We start from the raw sequence: 16,968 nt of genomic DNA, 5'->3' as shown, positions 1-16,968 counted from the left end.
AGGAGGACTCTGTCTGTTTTCCTGCTGCCCCCGATCCTGATCTGTGCATCCCTGAATCCAGCTCTCGACCGTCGCTAGGCCCAGCCTGGGCCTTCCCGGAGCCTGCCCTGCAGTGCCGGTGGTGACGTTGCTGACATCGGGGGAGCTCGATCTTGGTTTTGTATATATATTTGTATATATTTGATTATTCCAATATTATTATTATACTCTTTTTCATTATTATAGGTTTATTAAAACTGTTTTAACTTTCCAACCCGTAAGTCTCTCTCCCTTTTCCCTTTCCCTTTCCCTTCGGGTGGGGGGGGAGGGTTAACAGAGAGCGTCTGCTGCAGGTTTAATCGCCAGCCCAGCTTTAAACCGTGACACGTACAAACGAGCATTTTCATTAACTGAAACGCAGACTATTGTGAACATCCCACAGCCTCACCTCAGCTCATTGAGTAGGCATAACAAGTTTATTTAGGTTAGTTATGCCACACTATCTTTTGGCTGCTGGGAGCATCAGAAGGCATGGAAAACTGCACACTGCAATTTCTTCAGTGGGTCAAGTTTAAAGGGACCAAAGATGGACACATATAGGAAACTGAAATTCAGAAAGTCAAACCTTCAATTCTGCTACTCATATAACTCGCTCCACAGTGTATTATGCATTTCTGGTATTGTCTCTATTCAAGCACTTGCTAAAATAGACCGAATCTATAATCTATACTACAACACATGACCACTATAACGTCCTTCTTAGGGAAGTGTCTATACGGCATGTCAGGCAGGTCAGCCACCTGTCTGCAAAAGAGCAAAAAAAAAAAAAAGCCCCAAACAAAAAATATCCCCACCCCAACCACTGGAATACATGTCTCAGTTACAGATGAAAAATGTAAACTTACTTCAACTAGTACGCATTTACCTTGAACATGGAGAATGACAAGCAGGTACACTCCAAGCAATCGCTCATGAACTCTCAATCGAGTCATTGTTCACTTTTAATACTTCCTGTGCAAGGCAACTGGCCCTTCTGCTTGACAAATGTTAAGCTTAGTCTGTTGGTGAAGCCTAATACAAGATTTGGTGCTTGACTGCAAAGATGCTTTTGTAAATTTTCCAACTTCGTTTCCTGAAAGATACAGTAAAAGAAAGTGTTAAAAATACCCTTGCATTTCTGATACAAGAAAAAACCTCAAGAATTTCCATCACTCTGATCATAACCATGTGGCTGCAAAGAATAATTAAAAATGCATATGTTTATTAAGATTAATAACTGAAAGCATTGCCATATTTACTATCCAACTGAACAGCAGGGTTCTTCTGAAATACACATTTTTGATAACAACCCACAGGAATGTTTTTACATTCCTATCAAAAATATTAGATATGTTAACTCACTAGTCACAGCCATATATTTTAGACTTACACACAGCTATCATACGTAACATTCAACATCTTAACACATAAAACTGTTTGAAAAATATTTATTTACAGAAATTAAAATTTATACTCATTTTTCTTAAAAATGAAACTATGTGGTGACTTCCCATAATATTGCGGGGAAAAAAGCAGCACCACGTTGAGCCACCAGTTGAAAAATGCTTGCAAAGACGCTTTATCGCAATAAAAACCCAGCCTCTCTGCTGGATGAAAGCTAAATTTGTACTAAAATAGTTAGTTTGGTTACCTAATTTACTCACAGTGTTACTTCTGTCTTCTAGAATAGTACTCCGTTCTCTAAAAAAAAAAAAAAAGAGCACAATCTCATTTAACATTTGAATGCAGAAATTAATTTCTCACTTAGCATTAACTATATTCCAGTCCCTCCTCCTGTAGACTACTATGTTATAGAGTGTTTTCTGGAGAAAAGAAAGTTAGCTCAGTTCACACCACCAATGAAGATTAATAATAAATCTCTGTTAACTCCCAACTCAAAATCCTGATATCCTTCTGGATTCACAAGTTTTGTGCAAATTAATCCCTCCTGAAAAATTATGCTACTATATGCACATGCCATTTGCTCCAAAAATAGAATATAATTCTACTCATCCAGTGGGTGAACACATAGCTCATACAGCCAAACCGAATAAGAAGTTACATTTTCAGACTGCAGCAGTTGTGGTCACCTTCTGCTTAACGAACTTGCTACAGCGATTCACAAGGGAAGCATAATTGGGCCTCAGTGGACTAAAAAGCAGCCCAAACACCGAAATAGTTAATCGCAACAAAAGCGACGTAGCACAAAGATGAACAGAGCGGTGATTTTGCCTTTCCTCGGCGGCCTCTTGTTTCGGTGGGCTTGACCCCCCCGACCCCTGCCAGCCTGGCGCTGCTCATGAATGCCAGAACTGGTGTGCGCTCAGGGATGGGCTGCAATTACTGTTGGTGGCCGCTTCCACCATCAATAACTCAATCTGTCTCTTGGTGAGACCCAAGAACTTTTCATTTTAATTAGTGCTTCGGAGGCATTTAACATGGAGGCAAATTAGCGGCCGAGCCGGGAGGTGTCCGTCACTTTCAATTTCGGCGGGGCCGAGGCAGGCCGCCCCGACCCCTGCCCTACTTTTCACACATCCCTGACTTCTCCCTAATGAAGGGACAAAGCCCCTCCGCGCCAGAGGAAGCCCGGGGCGAGCCGCGGGCCGGCCGCCGCTCCCCCAGCGCCATGGCTGCTGCCAGCTTATGGCGGGACGGGCTCCGAATGACTCGCTTGGCGGGCGTCCCGAGCACCGGTAACTGCACAAAAAGCTTCCTGGCGAGGCTGAGGTAAAAGCTGTATGGTAACAAAAATATTCACCCCCTTTAGCGCTTCCTAATCACAAGAAACAGGACCACTTCCGACGGCTGACAGGGAACGTCCTTCTAGCTACAAAAACATCAGACCAGCCACACAAGTCTGTAAGTATTATTGCTTTATTCCATGTTTCAACTGCAATGAACTTCAATCCTCCATAAAACACCTGGAAAACGAAAACTGACAACAGCTTGTATGTAGTTAAAACAACAAAGGCTTTATTTACAGTATTATTTTTGCAGTCCGTTAAGGAAAAAGCCCCACTAACAGACCTCAGTCTAATTAAAGTATTTAAAAATCATTTCTGTGCTCCATGCAAGTTTCAGTGAGGACTACGTATTCTCACTCTTCCACGCTTCAAGAGTAGGAGTGTTTTAAACTTTCAGAAAATTGGTGATCTTGCTCCCCAGTTCAACGAGGTAAGAGAGATCACTGTCACAGGAACTTAACGTGCAATGTGTATTTACCACTGTACTACACAGTACGTTATCAAAAAATCAAGAAAAAATGGGGAAAAAAGAAGAACATGTTACTGCAATCCACTTCCAATTTCATGAAGGTTTTTGTTCAGTGAGACAACCTAAGGTAGTTTTCAAAAATGTTGTCCAAACCTATTCAAGAATATAATGCGCTCCACTTAGAACCAGTATTTTGTACCTGAATCTTCTTTTCATCAATATTTCACTTTTCACAGATACATATGTATTAAAATGTAAATATGTATAAAAATGTATATAGAAACATGTAACAAAATGACACTGAGTACAAGTTCTTTATAATTCCCCATTTTAACATCATTCTAATTTGCGAATGCTTATCAGCATTTAAGAGATTACCTGAAAAGTGGAAAGTAAAACCCAGCAGGGCTGCAATTCCCTTCCCCTGAAATGCACATATGATGCCTTAATACTATTACTTGAGTTACCTTTCTGTTGCTTCTACTGTCAGCATCAAGTCTGCCCTTGGCCAGGAAAGCCAGGCCACTGGCTGCAAGGCTTGGGCAGACAAGCACTGATGAGCCCTGCTGCACCCACAGCACTAAGGGTAACATTTCACCCTTGGGCAGGTGAGCTTCAGCTACTGACGAAAAACTAGCGATTTACAATAAAATGTCCTAATATGAACTGTGTGAACTGTAGTGTGGACACATGTAGTGTGTCCTACCGCCCACGCTACAGAAGCAACAAAGCTGTGTCACAAACATGACGTGGATGGGTTGGGGCAGATTTTTCAGTCACCACAGAAAAGTTCAGCAGAGCTTTCCTGCCACAGCTATCAGAATAGATTTCAGGCATTTTTTACCCATCCTTTGGACTGTTCTTCCTTTTTCTCATGTAAGTTTCTGAGCTAAACAAACTAAAGACAATTAGTTCTCTAATAGCCTATGTTGCTCTTTTGCAGAAACAGAAACTGTCTGAAAACATTTCATTCTTAAAATCACCTGGCATTCCAATATAGCAATGTAGTTTAACAGCTTAAAAAAAAGTTTTAAAAAATAGACTAGCTGTTCCAGTGCTTCTAACAAATGCCACAGCCCAAAATGATGCAGCTATGACCTTCGTATGAGAATAACTTTCACTAAAAATGAAACAAACCACAACAACACAAAATACGTTTGACAAAACTGAAGCTGATCAGGCACACTATCTAAAGTGAGCAACAGCTGGAATGTCTCCAAAACCTGCCTGATATTAACAGTGTAGAATAACACAACTGAATGACTACTTGAAATGTGTCAAAGCACCAATTAACACCTGGAAAGCCACTCTACCAGAGTGATGCTGAAGAAACGCAAACCCATAAGCCAATCAGTTGATTTCAAAATCCTCAATCTCTCTTTTTTTTTTCTATTGTAGCCATGAAGAAGCGTTCAACTATAATCCATTAAAAAGCAATTTACTCATCAATCACAACGCTCAATTTGTCTACCGTATAATTTATTATCCTTCCTAAAAATAGTTTATTGAAGAAAATGCTTTTGTTATTAAAAATGCGTGGGGTTTTTTTCTGAACTGGAGCTCAGCTGTGAATTCATGGCACTACCAAGGCAGTCTAGACTAGTCTAACACTCCATATGACTCCAAATATATGAAGCTAAAGTGTGCAAGATCTGTCATACGGTCCAAAACAATTTTGAAAGCAGGGAGTTCAGTGGTAACTGTTCTTTAGATGTGGCTCTGTAATATTCTTAACAGCATGATCCCCACATCAAATGAGCTGCGCTGTCCCAAATTTCAATAAAGAATGATAGCGCTTAAGTAACAACAAAGATAGTACTGTAAAAGGGGAACACATGAAAAAAGAAACATCAATCTCAGACTTCACAAGCATTAGAACATTAAATCCATTTCAACAGACAAGATGTTTCAAAACTTTGCAGCAGTAAATGTATTTGCCAAAGCAAAACTGAAAAATAGTAAATGTTTCTCCTATGTGTAATGGGGGCAAGAAGTGACTTAGGTAACTGTAAGCATATTACCTCAATCACATGTACAGTTTTGAACACAACTTTGAGATGGAACAGAATGCCAGAGATAAACCAGACTATCAGTCTAAGCCAGTATGCAACAGTAACTTTTCTATTAGCACTTAAAAAAAACCTGATGTGATGCCACAAAGAAAATTATTAACTTGGATGAAGAAAAGAGGGATTGTAAGAACAGTAAAGAATTCACTACAGGGCAGACAAGTAGTTTCAAGAACAAGAGATTACTAGTGTAGTTCAAATGACATTCAAGGACCTTGATTCTTGAATCAGCTTGATTTAAGAATACTTACCCTTTTCGTTAATGAACTACGCACAAAGAGTAAAACTTTGATAAACCTTGCTGACAAACATGAATCGTCAATTCAGCTGAATGTTGTTTTTATGCAGGAAGATTTGGATCCCATGAAGAACTGAAGTCACAGAAATGGAATGAAATACACAGCATGAAACTGGCAAAGTTACGCATATTGGGAACTCTGAAGAATTTCTGCTTCACATAGACCAGGAGTTCATGCATAGGAGACAGCAACATCCAAGGACTCAAGTACACTAACTGATTACAGAACATCAGACACATCCATGGGATGTTGCTGAGAGAAAGAGACAAACACAACTCCAGGATTTGCTAGGGAAATTTCCCAGGGGAAACGGTAAAACATGAACAGCACAGAAACAATATGAGTGATAAATTCAACATATGTCTAGAAGGACGGATAATACTATCTGGGGAACAGGGAAGTCCTATGAATGGAGACAAAAAGAAAAAAGATTAATACAGTGAAAGTTGGCAGGGAAAGGATTACTCTTTGAAAGTCTAACATAGGAATAAACACAAGGAAAGACAGACAGTTATTCAACCTGAAGAAAATTACTGGTTTAACAACGACTAGGTATGGATTAGCCATTAAAATTTATTTAGATTAGAAATTAGAAGACAATTCCTAACCACTGGTTAGAAAGTTCTAGGGCAGATTTTCAAACTAAATGGAGTCCAAAAACTTAATTAATCTTTAGTTTACAAAGGCCACCATCTCATGTAGCTGCAGGTGACAGGACAGGAGCAGACTCTGATCCAGGAGAGCCCTTACAACTCCATTTTGTTATTCACTATACAAAAAGGGCTATAGTTAATTGTAGCTTCTTCAAGGTCAAATAGTCAAATTTAACCCATTCCATAACAAGAAGAAAGTTTAAACAGAAGTTTCAGATCCCGCACTGTGTAATTCTGTCAAATACTTGTACAAGCCTATTTTTAAACAGGTTTCTATTATTTTATTGCAAGGCATGCCTACATGAATTGTAGAAAAGTGTCATACTGAAACAGCCAAACTAGCTATGCTTAAGTGCTGTCAAAGATGTTAAATTAAAAATGCAGGTAAATCCACCACCAAAATCTATGAAATCATACAGTTGATGGAGAAGACTGATGGCTATTGCAAGCTAGTTGTCTGCACGGCCATCAACAAAAATTACTTCAAATAAGGCCCTATTTGTTTAGGCACTAATCTGAGCAAGCTCACAAAAACAATTCCATGAAACTGCAGATTGTATTAGAATTATTTAAAACTATTAGTGACTGCATAAATTTAAAAGCCATAAGACTGTGTAAATTATTTCAATGTTCTTTCTCCCTCTACAAACTGCTACAAAATCTGAAACGTTAAATGAAGCACACGTGTGTGTGTGTGTGTGTGTGTGTGTGTATTATACACTTCTCAAAAGACTGAAATGAAGGACTATATCTATTTGTAGGATGTCTATAACCACGTGTTTATAACACATGTACTGCAATGGTGGGTTTGTTAATTCAAAAAACATGAGGCCCTAACAACTGCTTTCTGCAGCAAGAGAGTTCACAGTCTTAGAAAAGGACTTCTTATTTCTGGGCAGGTGGAAGAAAAAAGTCACCAAAATCCACCTCGGATACTCTAACGAAAATCTTATGAAAGGAAGATTTCACACTGCTTACAAACATCAAATGTGTGTACATTATGGCAAAATTTAGAAGCCAAACTACTAAATTATGATATATCTGTCTGTTTCATAAACAAAGTTGTTAACCATGAAGAAATGAAAGCCTAGCTGCTTTTTACCATGCCCAGCACAATTAGGTAATTGGGGACGCCACTCATTGGACTCCTGAATGCCTGTCTTACTGTTACTCTGGATTCCAATTAACTAACTGCTACAAAGTTTCTGCTATTAAATTAACAGTAATGAAATTCGGCAAAATTGTTTTCCCAGTGCCATCAGGTATTCAGAGGTATCCTAGTGTGTTACAAACATGACACGTTCTCTTATTTGAGCATGTTCAAATAGGATTTCACTACACAATTTTTATTCACCTTGACCCATTTCCCCTCTTTCAACTCCATCGTTTTGGTGATTAGCTGGCTGAGAGCTTCTGCCCTTAAGACAACTGGCAAACAGACACCCATGCTCCTTCAACCATAAATGACATCAACTTCCGCTATTCTATCCAGGAGCTAGCATTCTTAAATGTTTTTATTATCTATTTATCATTTTTGCTAGTTCCTTACTGTCATACCAGTCAATGCGAACGAGGAGAAAAGTCCCCACATTCCATCTCCATACATTCCATCTCTAAATCTAACAAATCCAAACTGGGAAAGTAACCTAAACCTTTCAAAATTCGTTCGCAAAAAAATTACTTTCCTTCACTAAACATAAGCAGCAAGAGAAGAAGTCATTAAAATTGTTACAAATTTCACGTGTCACTATTGAAAATATTATGGTCATACTATACCGCCTACAAGACCTATCACGTATTTTGGCTCTGAATTACAATTATTTTATAGAAACAATATACCTACGCTGAGGAAGGGAAAAAGCTGGGCCTCAATCCTGACTTTTTTTAAAGTGAACAATGGACCCTAAAATCAGGCCCAGTGCCTTTAAAAGTACAAATGCTTTCATAGGAAGGATCTCTAAAGTGCAACATCCCTTTCAGCACTATCAAGACGACTGATACATGTTTTCACAACCTCACAGTAATTTTTTCATAATTTAAGGACAATTGTTCATTAATCTACCTCAAAAAAATCCTCAGACCAAAAAACTGACAGGGTAAGCTTTTATTATACTTAGATCCTATGGTCTCAGCTAGTTTCTGTTACATCTATAATCTGCCCAATCTAGAAAAAGAAATTCACAACTACCTTTTATCTCCAAAGCAAAGATGATTACGCAAATTCTGGGACTCATGAAGAGTTCTCCAGAAACCGGGTTTTTGTTTGGTGGTTACAGAACTTATTTTTCATTTCATGGTGCCTAAGTAAAACAGCCTGCGTTTTTTCGGATACAAAATTTAACCAATAGCAAAGCACGCTACACAAAACCATGCTTTTTCCCCCTACAAGAGAAGGACCAAGGAACAGAAAACCAAAAGCCCCCCAACACCGTCCTTAGGCCAGCCTGCAGCCCCAGCTTCCAGCACACTTTCCGATCTGAACACTTTGCCCACATGAGGGTAGTGTAAGTTACTTTCTGAGTAGGGGCACGTTGCTAAAATCTACATCCCTCATGCAGAACACTGTTCAGAAAAAGTGGTTACTATTTAAAAAAAAAAAAACCATCACTTGAATTTCAGCTTTGGTACAAAGAAGAAAACAGCAGCAACAAAGCTGTGACAATTCAATAGTTGTTTTTTTTTTTTAAACATGAAAAATAGACTGCAACTACTCTTCTCCTTCTTCCCCTCGCTTCCACCCTTAATTCTTGTTTTCTAGGTAGTAAGATTTTTCCAAGCCCCATGGCGAGCTGCCAGCTCCGCAGAGGAGCGGGCAGAGCTCTCCCCTCCCCGCGCAGGCCCGGGCGCCCAGCCTGACATGCTTTTCAAGGCGTGCTGCACTGCAGAGCAGACTTTCTGGCTCCACTTCCATTGTTTGCACGGCTGCTTTGCTCCTTATCCAGAGCGTGGATTAGCATAAGAATACTGTCTTCCCCCTCTGCAAGCCAGCTCCTCTCTAGAAGACCTCTACCCCTTAAGAATAAACATGGGGCTGGGTTTCTTTTTTTTCAGGTTTTTCTCTTTAAATCCTCTTTTCCTATTCAAGACTTGTAAAATACCAATAAAATAAATAAAATGCTAAACAAGCAAGGCTGACAAGGCTCAGAAATACCCGACTGCATAGATTACCAATTACCAAGGTCAAAAGAGTCAACTTGATAATGGCTACTCAGAGCCCTCCCTCCTCACATTCACGTTGTGAGTATGATTTCGGTTATTGAAGGATACACTTTCCAAACAGAGCAGAGAATAAGTAAGTTCTAGGAAAAAGTAACAGAAAGGAGACCTTAACCCCCCCTCCCCCTTCCTTTTTTTTTTTTTTTATTTACCCCTGGAAGACAGAGTTTCAAATTACTGAGGACAGAAAGCATTGCTTATCAACACAACCCCCAGCCGAAAATACAAACCAACCTCCTACAAACTGCTAGTAGCGATGCCTTAAACACGGGAATCACTGCTGCCTACTTACACAACTGCAACCCCTTTCCCTCTGGTATCTGACCAAGACACTATGGTGTCCCTTGTAAAGCAAGTGACGTGATCTAGCATTAAAAAAGGCCAACAGAAGAGCATTTCACAAGCAGCAAACTGCTTGCCCTCAAAACACTCAAAACTGTCAACATGGACATGTATTTTTTTCCTGCTACCCCTAAGATAACTGCTGTCCAAATTCATTCATACATTGTTTTGTGAACAAGATAAAAATACACTTGCAAATGTTACTTTATAAGCAAGCCACATAATTTTTAAATCATCAAATTCAGCACTCCTCATCGCAATGGCAAGAGAAAACCTTACTTTAACAGTATTTGCTCAATACATACAAACAGCAGAGACAAAACTGGCAAGTTCAACACCATCACAATTTTCTAATACAAAACGCTGCTTGGCAAGGTAAGCCTTAATCCTCATTTTCCTCACCTGCTTGCATGCCCATAGAAGCACTGTACTCCACAGACAGGAGAAACTCTCTGTCTAGGTGTTCTCACAAATCGCTGTAAATAACACACAGATAGTCTCAAAGAAGACGTCTCCATCAGTCTTCCAAAGAGGCCTTTTAATAGCTGGATAGGCCAAATAAACGAAGTAGTAGACGCTGCTCCCTTTACACTCCTCTAAAACACACATGTGGCAGGGGGAAATCACTCTTTAAAGTGTTCTTACTACAGAAACAAAATTTTAGATATGTACTCTGCAAATCACATTTACTTAAGTTTGTTCTTTGTGTTAGTTATATTGCCCTTCTAACTTTAAATTGCTGAAAAGCACCCTTTCAACCTCTCTTCTAATTCTTTTGAACTATATGAATAGTCAGATAACAGCTCTTCTGTCATCTGTGAGCCTCGACACTCACCCTAGAAACGCATGTTGGGATATGTTTACGAGGTTACAAGCTCCAGACGCAAAACACGAGGAGGTTACCACCTCCACAGCAAGGGCAAGAGAAGTGAGCAAGTATTTTCGGTGGCAAGTCTAGCATAGCCTAAACCAGAACCAATGGCAGTTTAAATTAATATGCCAGGCTCTGAACAGCTGTGGCTGATGAGCTGCCACTTGCTTAATACTGCCACAGAGACACTGACCTCCAGCAAAAGAGAAAGGTGGACAGCTGGGGGTAGTAACCTCACAAGCTGTCTCACTAGTTAACCCCCAGAGCTTGCAAGGAGAACTCTGATACATACAAGTAGGTTAACAAAGCTTCAATAGGCCTAAGCAGAAAGGGAAAAAAAAAAAAGAAAAAAGAAAAAAGGAAAAAACCCCCACCAAATCCATCTGAGAGCAAATATCTTGTAATTACAATGTTCACTATATTACATAGAACCTGCAAAGTATTCAGTTATTCTCAGTATCATAAAGTGATAAACACTTATGTATAATAAAGCATGACATGCTCACGCACAGAGTTATTTCACAAATTCCAGAGATATTAAATGAGATGGCTATATTAAGAAAGTGCTTCCACAGTACAACTAATCTAAAATGAATTCTACGCTGCATTCAGTTTCTACTTTCATCTGCAATACTTAATTTTTAATTGTGACATATGTAAGAAAGTAGTATTGCTCTGGGAAAAATTTCCAGGAATCTAGATGTACGTGTCTGAGCCTATCTTACTTAACCTGTTAGTATTCTTCAAGTTTTGCTGAGATGAGAATACATTTTAATGCAAACTGAAGTTAAACTCGTAAGTGCATTGTAGATCCACTTGGTTTAACTACAGAAACAACATGGTATGCACATGCACACAAACTACTCCTCTTAAGTTTAAACGATGTACTTTCATCAAATATAGCTTCAAATACATTTCTAAACCCACGCACAGTAATCTTTCAATAAGTAGACAAAGACAGAGTTCAAAGGTAATATTTATACTTCAGTTATAGTCCCTTATTTCCCTGCACTGAAGTGCTAAAGCAATACTGTTAATTTTTTTCACACAAAATTCAAAAACAACATACACACAAGAAGCATGACTGGAAAGCTCAATCAGATTAAAATATTTAAATTTAGAGTTTAGTAGTTTTCTTAGTAGTATTTCTCCCATTAGTATTCAAGCAATTACACTACTTCTTTTCTTAGTGCAAAAAGGTTATTTTAAATACACTATGAAAGAAAAGTTTTCCAACAACTGTTGCACAGCAGAGCTAAGAATAGCAAAACATCAATATGTAAGGTAGCAGTTTGGTTTTGTTTGTTTTGTTTTTAGATCAAATGAAACTTCACATTCAGCTAATAAAATCCTTCATTTTTTTTCATTCCAATCGTTGCTTTTCTCTCTGTATTGTAAGAAAGCAACTGGACTAAGACCTAAGGAAACAAAGAAGGTACAGAGATTATACTATATATTCCTTCTTCCATCAATTTCACTTGCTTTCCCTACTTTTTCCTCTTTGACCCTTGTGGCATGTGACTTAAACTGCCCATACTCAGTACTACAGGAATGATCTGGACACTATTTTTTTTATTGCAAGCATTTTCTCCACTCCCCCATCACCCTTGAACTTGAAGGTATCTCCTCTAATACCTCATCAGTTCCTTAAGCTAAAAATCTTAAAAGTGAATCCATCTGCCTCCTAAGACACCTCTTCATTAACTTTGGCAATTCAGTTATTCCCCAGTCGTTCAAGATCACATTCTTATGACCATTTCATTCTGCCTTTTCTTAACGTTACTTCTGTCAAGGCCATCACTGCATCTAAAAGTCATTTACTCCTTCTACATCTCCACTACCAAAACCTTCTTTCTTTCACGATTCTTTAGCCTACACTAATCACCTCCAATAGGACAGAATTAAGGGTGATTCAAATCAAATTTGTGAAGGAAAAATTGAGGATTACAGGAAAACCACAGATCCCATAATGGGAAGAAATTTTTGTTGTGAGTTGAAGAGAATAAAGAATTATTTTTGGCAGAAAGAAAGGAGACAAAAAAGTCATCATTATTGAACCTTCCCTATCAAACACAATACAGTATCTTGTAATGACCAGTCCTCTATCAATTCCTGAGTATGTTTTCCATTCCACTTTTTTCTTTGAGATTTTTCACACATTTAAGAACTGTACTGAAACAAAATCAGCAGATGAAATACTGTAGTATGAATAAAGCTCTACTATGGAGGCAGATCGGTGCATCGTTCCTATGCCATGACCTTAATGGCAGTCAGGAAGAAGCGTTTAGGGCAAGAGTATAAAACCCAGAGAATGATTAGGATGCTCTCTCTCCAGGTATCCCACTACATTCATTTCCTCTGCTGCAAAATTTATTCATATCACCAATACCCACAGAAGGATTTACTCACCATGAATGTACCCATCTACCACCTTTAAATCCATTTAAAATGTTGGTCTCTACAACAGTTTGCAACAACTGAATATCATCATGCAGCTCTGCCCTATGTTAAAAAAACCCTCACACAGACCTGGAAACAGATACATTACCACTGCTAATGCTTTTGACAACTTTCTTGATAAGCTATCAATTGGCTGTCACAAGGTACATGAACATCCTTTATCCAAATTCCAGTTTTACAAGAAAACTGTAAAACTTCTTTCATAATCCTTAGAAGCATTTTGCTACTCACATCCCCCAGGACAGTGTGAGACATACAGCAAGCTATTTTTGTTTATCTACTCTATCTGAAGCAGTTTTGATATTCTTAATATTCTGGCACAGAGGAACAGTACAACAGACTGTAGAGAATATACGTCTCCCAGATCACAAATCTATAAATGCATTACCTGCTCAGTTATAACTGCTCCCCTTGTAGTAATAGCAGCTTAAATCTCAAGTTTAAGCATTTCTACATAAGTATGCATGATTATTTTTTAAAAACCTTTTATTTTCAATTGTGAATTTTTAACCTCTTCCTTCAGTTACAACATGAGTTACATAAGTAGGTTTTTCTTTTTTTGGGTGTGAATGGTCAAACTAAATATCTGTTTGCCACCAAGACGAATGTTTTCGTTTTATGAGGAATTCATTTCAGCTTATCAATTTACCAGCTGTAAAATTCTCAGATGCATTAACACATTTAAAAGTAACATTTACAAGACCAAGGAATTAGGAAACTTAGCTGCTTTCAAGTCTGCAGTACATGTTATACTGGACTTTGAATTCCTATCAAACCCAACTAACAAACAACAGCAGGATTAGCCACTCTCACTGGTTCAAGACTACCAAAAGATCTTTTCAGATGCTCTTTTATTTTTTCTTCCAGTCACAGAAATGGTGACAGTATGCTTTCTTTTCATGAGACTGTATGTCCACATAAGGATTCAGCTACTGCTCAGGCTCTGGCTGAGTAATAGGCAGGGGAGGGGGAAAGGTACCATCTACTAATGTACGGACACGGTAAGAACAAGAGAAATGTCAACGCTAATTTTGTAAGACTGATAAAGAAACCTTTCTTTTCTTTCATTAAAAAAGTCTTGTTAATTCAAAGATTGGGGATATCACCAAACAACAAATTTACTGAGGTGAAAAAACCTGAGTAGATTACAAGTGTACATTTGCAAATTCTGCGATAATTTAAAGGGCACAGAACTTCAAGACACCTGTATAAACATCCCTCTTCTCACACACTGCCGACTCAAAGACTTCAGGGAGTCTTCTCTGTACAGGCAGACCCCTAGTCACTTTCATTCCATTGAAAGCCTAGAACCAAACTGTTTCTGTAAAAATTTTCATATGCTTTACTTGACGATTGAAATAAATCATTGCTTTTCAAAACCCAGCAACTTGAAGCAACATGTTTGAATGAGAACAGCTGTTTTAAATCTTGGAAGAAGAACAACAAAATGTGTTTGAAGCATAGTCAACTGTAGCCATTTGGGGACCCTTCTGCACATCTTCACTGTGGAAATTCTAACGGATGGGACCACTGACCCCTCTCACATTACTCTAAGAGATTCAAATTTTCTGTCACTGACTGTGATCAACTGCAAACATTTAAAACCTGAGTGCAAAATGCTCTGTCTATATCAAAACACGGAATAATCAGTGCACAGAGACTTCTTCATTACTGTAAGCAAGCTGCAGCTTCTAGGAAATTCACGTTGAGAATTGGAACATGAGGCTGTTGTTTTCTTCAAAAGTTTGCATACAACACACACAAACACAAGCATATGCATTGATTTTTTTTTCCATGCAACTTATGCATTTGATCATCCAAATGATTATCCTTTTTAAATACATATTAAACACTATTCCAGACAAGTTTTCACTGAGAGGCAAGAACTCAGAGGACTATGTAAACCAAGTACTTAGTCCTAAATCTGTTGTCTGATTTGTGCATTCACAGAGTTGCAGAAGATAGGGACATCCATTTCATAATCTTTCTGCATGTACTCCAGGTGCTAATAATGAGGTTCACGAGAAGGAATGGATAACACTCAGGTTCTAGCAGGTGTCTCTGGTGACACAGTCTCTCACACCTTTCCAGATACAGGTATGCCATCATGTTTCTAAGACTTCACAGTAATGTCTACTTCTCCATTGCTTACCTATTGTAATGTTTTAATATTTTACAACTATCTGTCTTACTACTTTAACTAAATAAAGAACTGTCTACTCTGGCAACACCAAAATCCTTGTTCTGGTGCAGAGAGCAGCAAGGCTCCCCTTTTCTCCCCTAAAGCAAATATTTGACCACAGCTCATCCTATGTAAACAGTTATGTTTTCCTTACCCTAAATTCACACTAAAGTACTGCTAAAGTAAATTTTGCCTTCATTATCCTTGCTTCATCATTCTAGAGCTGTGTACTTCCTTTATTTTTTGCCAAGCTATATTATCTTGCCTTCTTTCCTGTTAGCTTGCTTTTCAGATTATTAGTAAATACAACTGAAGTATTACTACTTTTTGGCATACAGTCGCCTCGCTTGCCTTTTTTTTTTTTTTTTCTTTTTCAAACCATTCCACTGTGAAACCAGAATATTGTTATTCTGTTTTCTTAATAGTTTTCTAAGCAACTTCTGCTTATTTCTAACTATAACTAGCAAACTTACTAGCAGACTAAGACTTTAAATGGTGCATACACTTTAAGCCTTTGTGCACCTGCACTGCACTTGCACTTACACTGCTGAGCCAGTGTTTTACAACACACCATCCTAATATTTGGATTATGTTATTAGAAATAACTACTGCCATTATCACACCAAGTCACTTCATGACAAAGCACATGGAAGAAAAAAATACTGTTGTGGTTTTGTTTTTAAATTAGCCTGTACCATCAAGAAGTTACCTTCCATTCTATAGTATTAAGAGATTCCCCTGTTTTCCAAAAATGGCAAAATTTCATGAATATTTACTTCCTAATTATTCACATTATTTTTCACCATAGGTATTTTAACAAAGAAAAGTTTCAGAACAGAATATCTAAGTTTTAAAAGATTCAAATTATTACTCAAGATCCTGAAATTCCTGTACTGTATTGTAAATGCAAAACATACATATTTTAAGGACATGATAAAAGTATGCCTTCTTTACCTAGACTTGGCTATGGTACACATTTAATTTTTTTTAAAGGATATTTCTTATCTGGATTAGAAATAAGAAAACTAGCAAGTTTCTATCACACTTTTTTATGAAGATTAAGGATATTATACAAGAACCCTTATCTATATCTATCTTAGATTTTGGTAAGTTAACAAGTAGCTGTTTATTATTTTAAAATACATTTTAATTTATTTCCATACAATTCTGTATCAACTGCAACACTTCAGAAATATTTCACTTAACATTTCATGAAACTTATGATAACATCATAACCTTGGAACCTCTGGAGAAGGACATTCTTGACTTTTAAACCTAGCTCAGAAGAACCTAGTCCATAACTGACGACTTAGGACTGCTTCAAAATAGTACCATCAGAAAGAAATGTTTATCTGCTTGGTTTTGCCTCAAAAAAAAAAAAAAAAAAAAGAGGAAAAGAAAAGCAATTCTTGAAAACAAAAACAATCCTTGTATTAATGTTTAGTAGATAACCGCAGTTTACCATTCTTAATCTAAACATTAAGTCCACGAATAAGCAAAAAAGAAAATCTGGTATGTTTCTAATTACATATCCATGTTACAATAATCTGCTTGTAAAATACATTTCTATCAATACAAACATCTTCAGACTGTACTGTGAATGCATTCCCTGTATACTTTTCTCACCCTAAGTTCTTGAATT

General features: G+C 37.8%; 1 protein-coding gene across 3 annotated transcripts in view; it reads right to left on the bottom strand.

Moving 5' to 3' along the window:
* Positions 1 to 16,968, bottom strand: part of BMPR1A (bone morphogenetic protein receptor type 1A) — a 90,791-nt gene that overhangs the window by 28,895 nt on the left and 44,928 nt on the right. For 2 of the 3 annotated variants that reach the window (XM_068398628.1, XM_068398626.1), the window contains 2 exons: positions 1,670 to 1,719; positions 905 to 1,111 (listed from right to left, as the gene is read on the bottom strand). In XM_068398628.1, the coding sequence (XP_068254729.1) occupies positions 905 to 971 (67 nt within the window). In that variant the 5' untranslated portion in view covers positions 972 to 1,111; positions 1,670 to 1,719. The remainder of the gene's footprint in view (positions 1 to 904; positions 1,112 to 1,669; positions 1,720 to 16,968) is intronic. The other variant, XM_068398627.1, reaches the window with a different exon arrangement.

Source organism: Nyctibius grandis, chromosome 4 (genome assembly GCF_013368605.1).
Source record: "Nyctibius grandis isolate bNycGra1 chromosome 4, bNycGra1.pri, whole genome shotgun sequence".
Lineage (NCBI taxonomy): Eukaryota > Metazoa > Chordata > Aves > Nyctibiiformes > Nyctibiidae > Nyctibius > Nyctibius grandis.
Note: the sequence above shows the minus strand (reverse complement) of the source record. Positions and strands in the feature narration are given on the sequence as shown.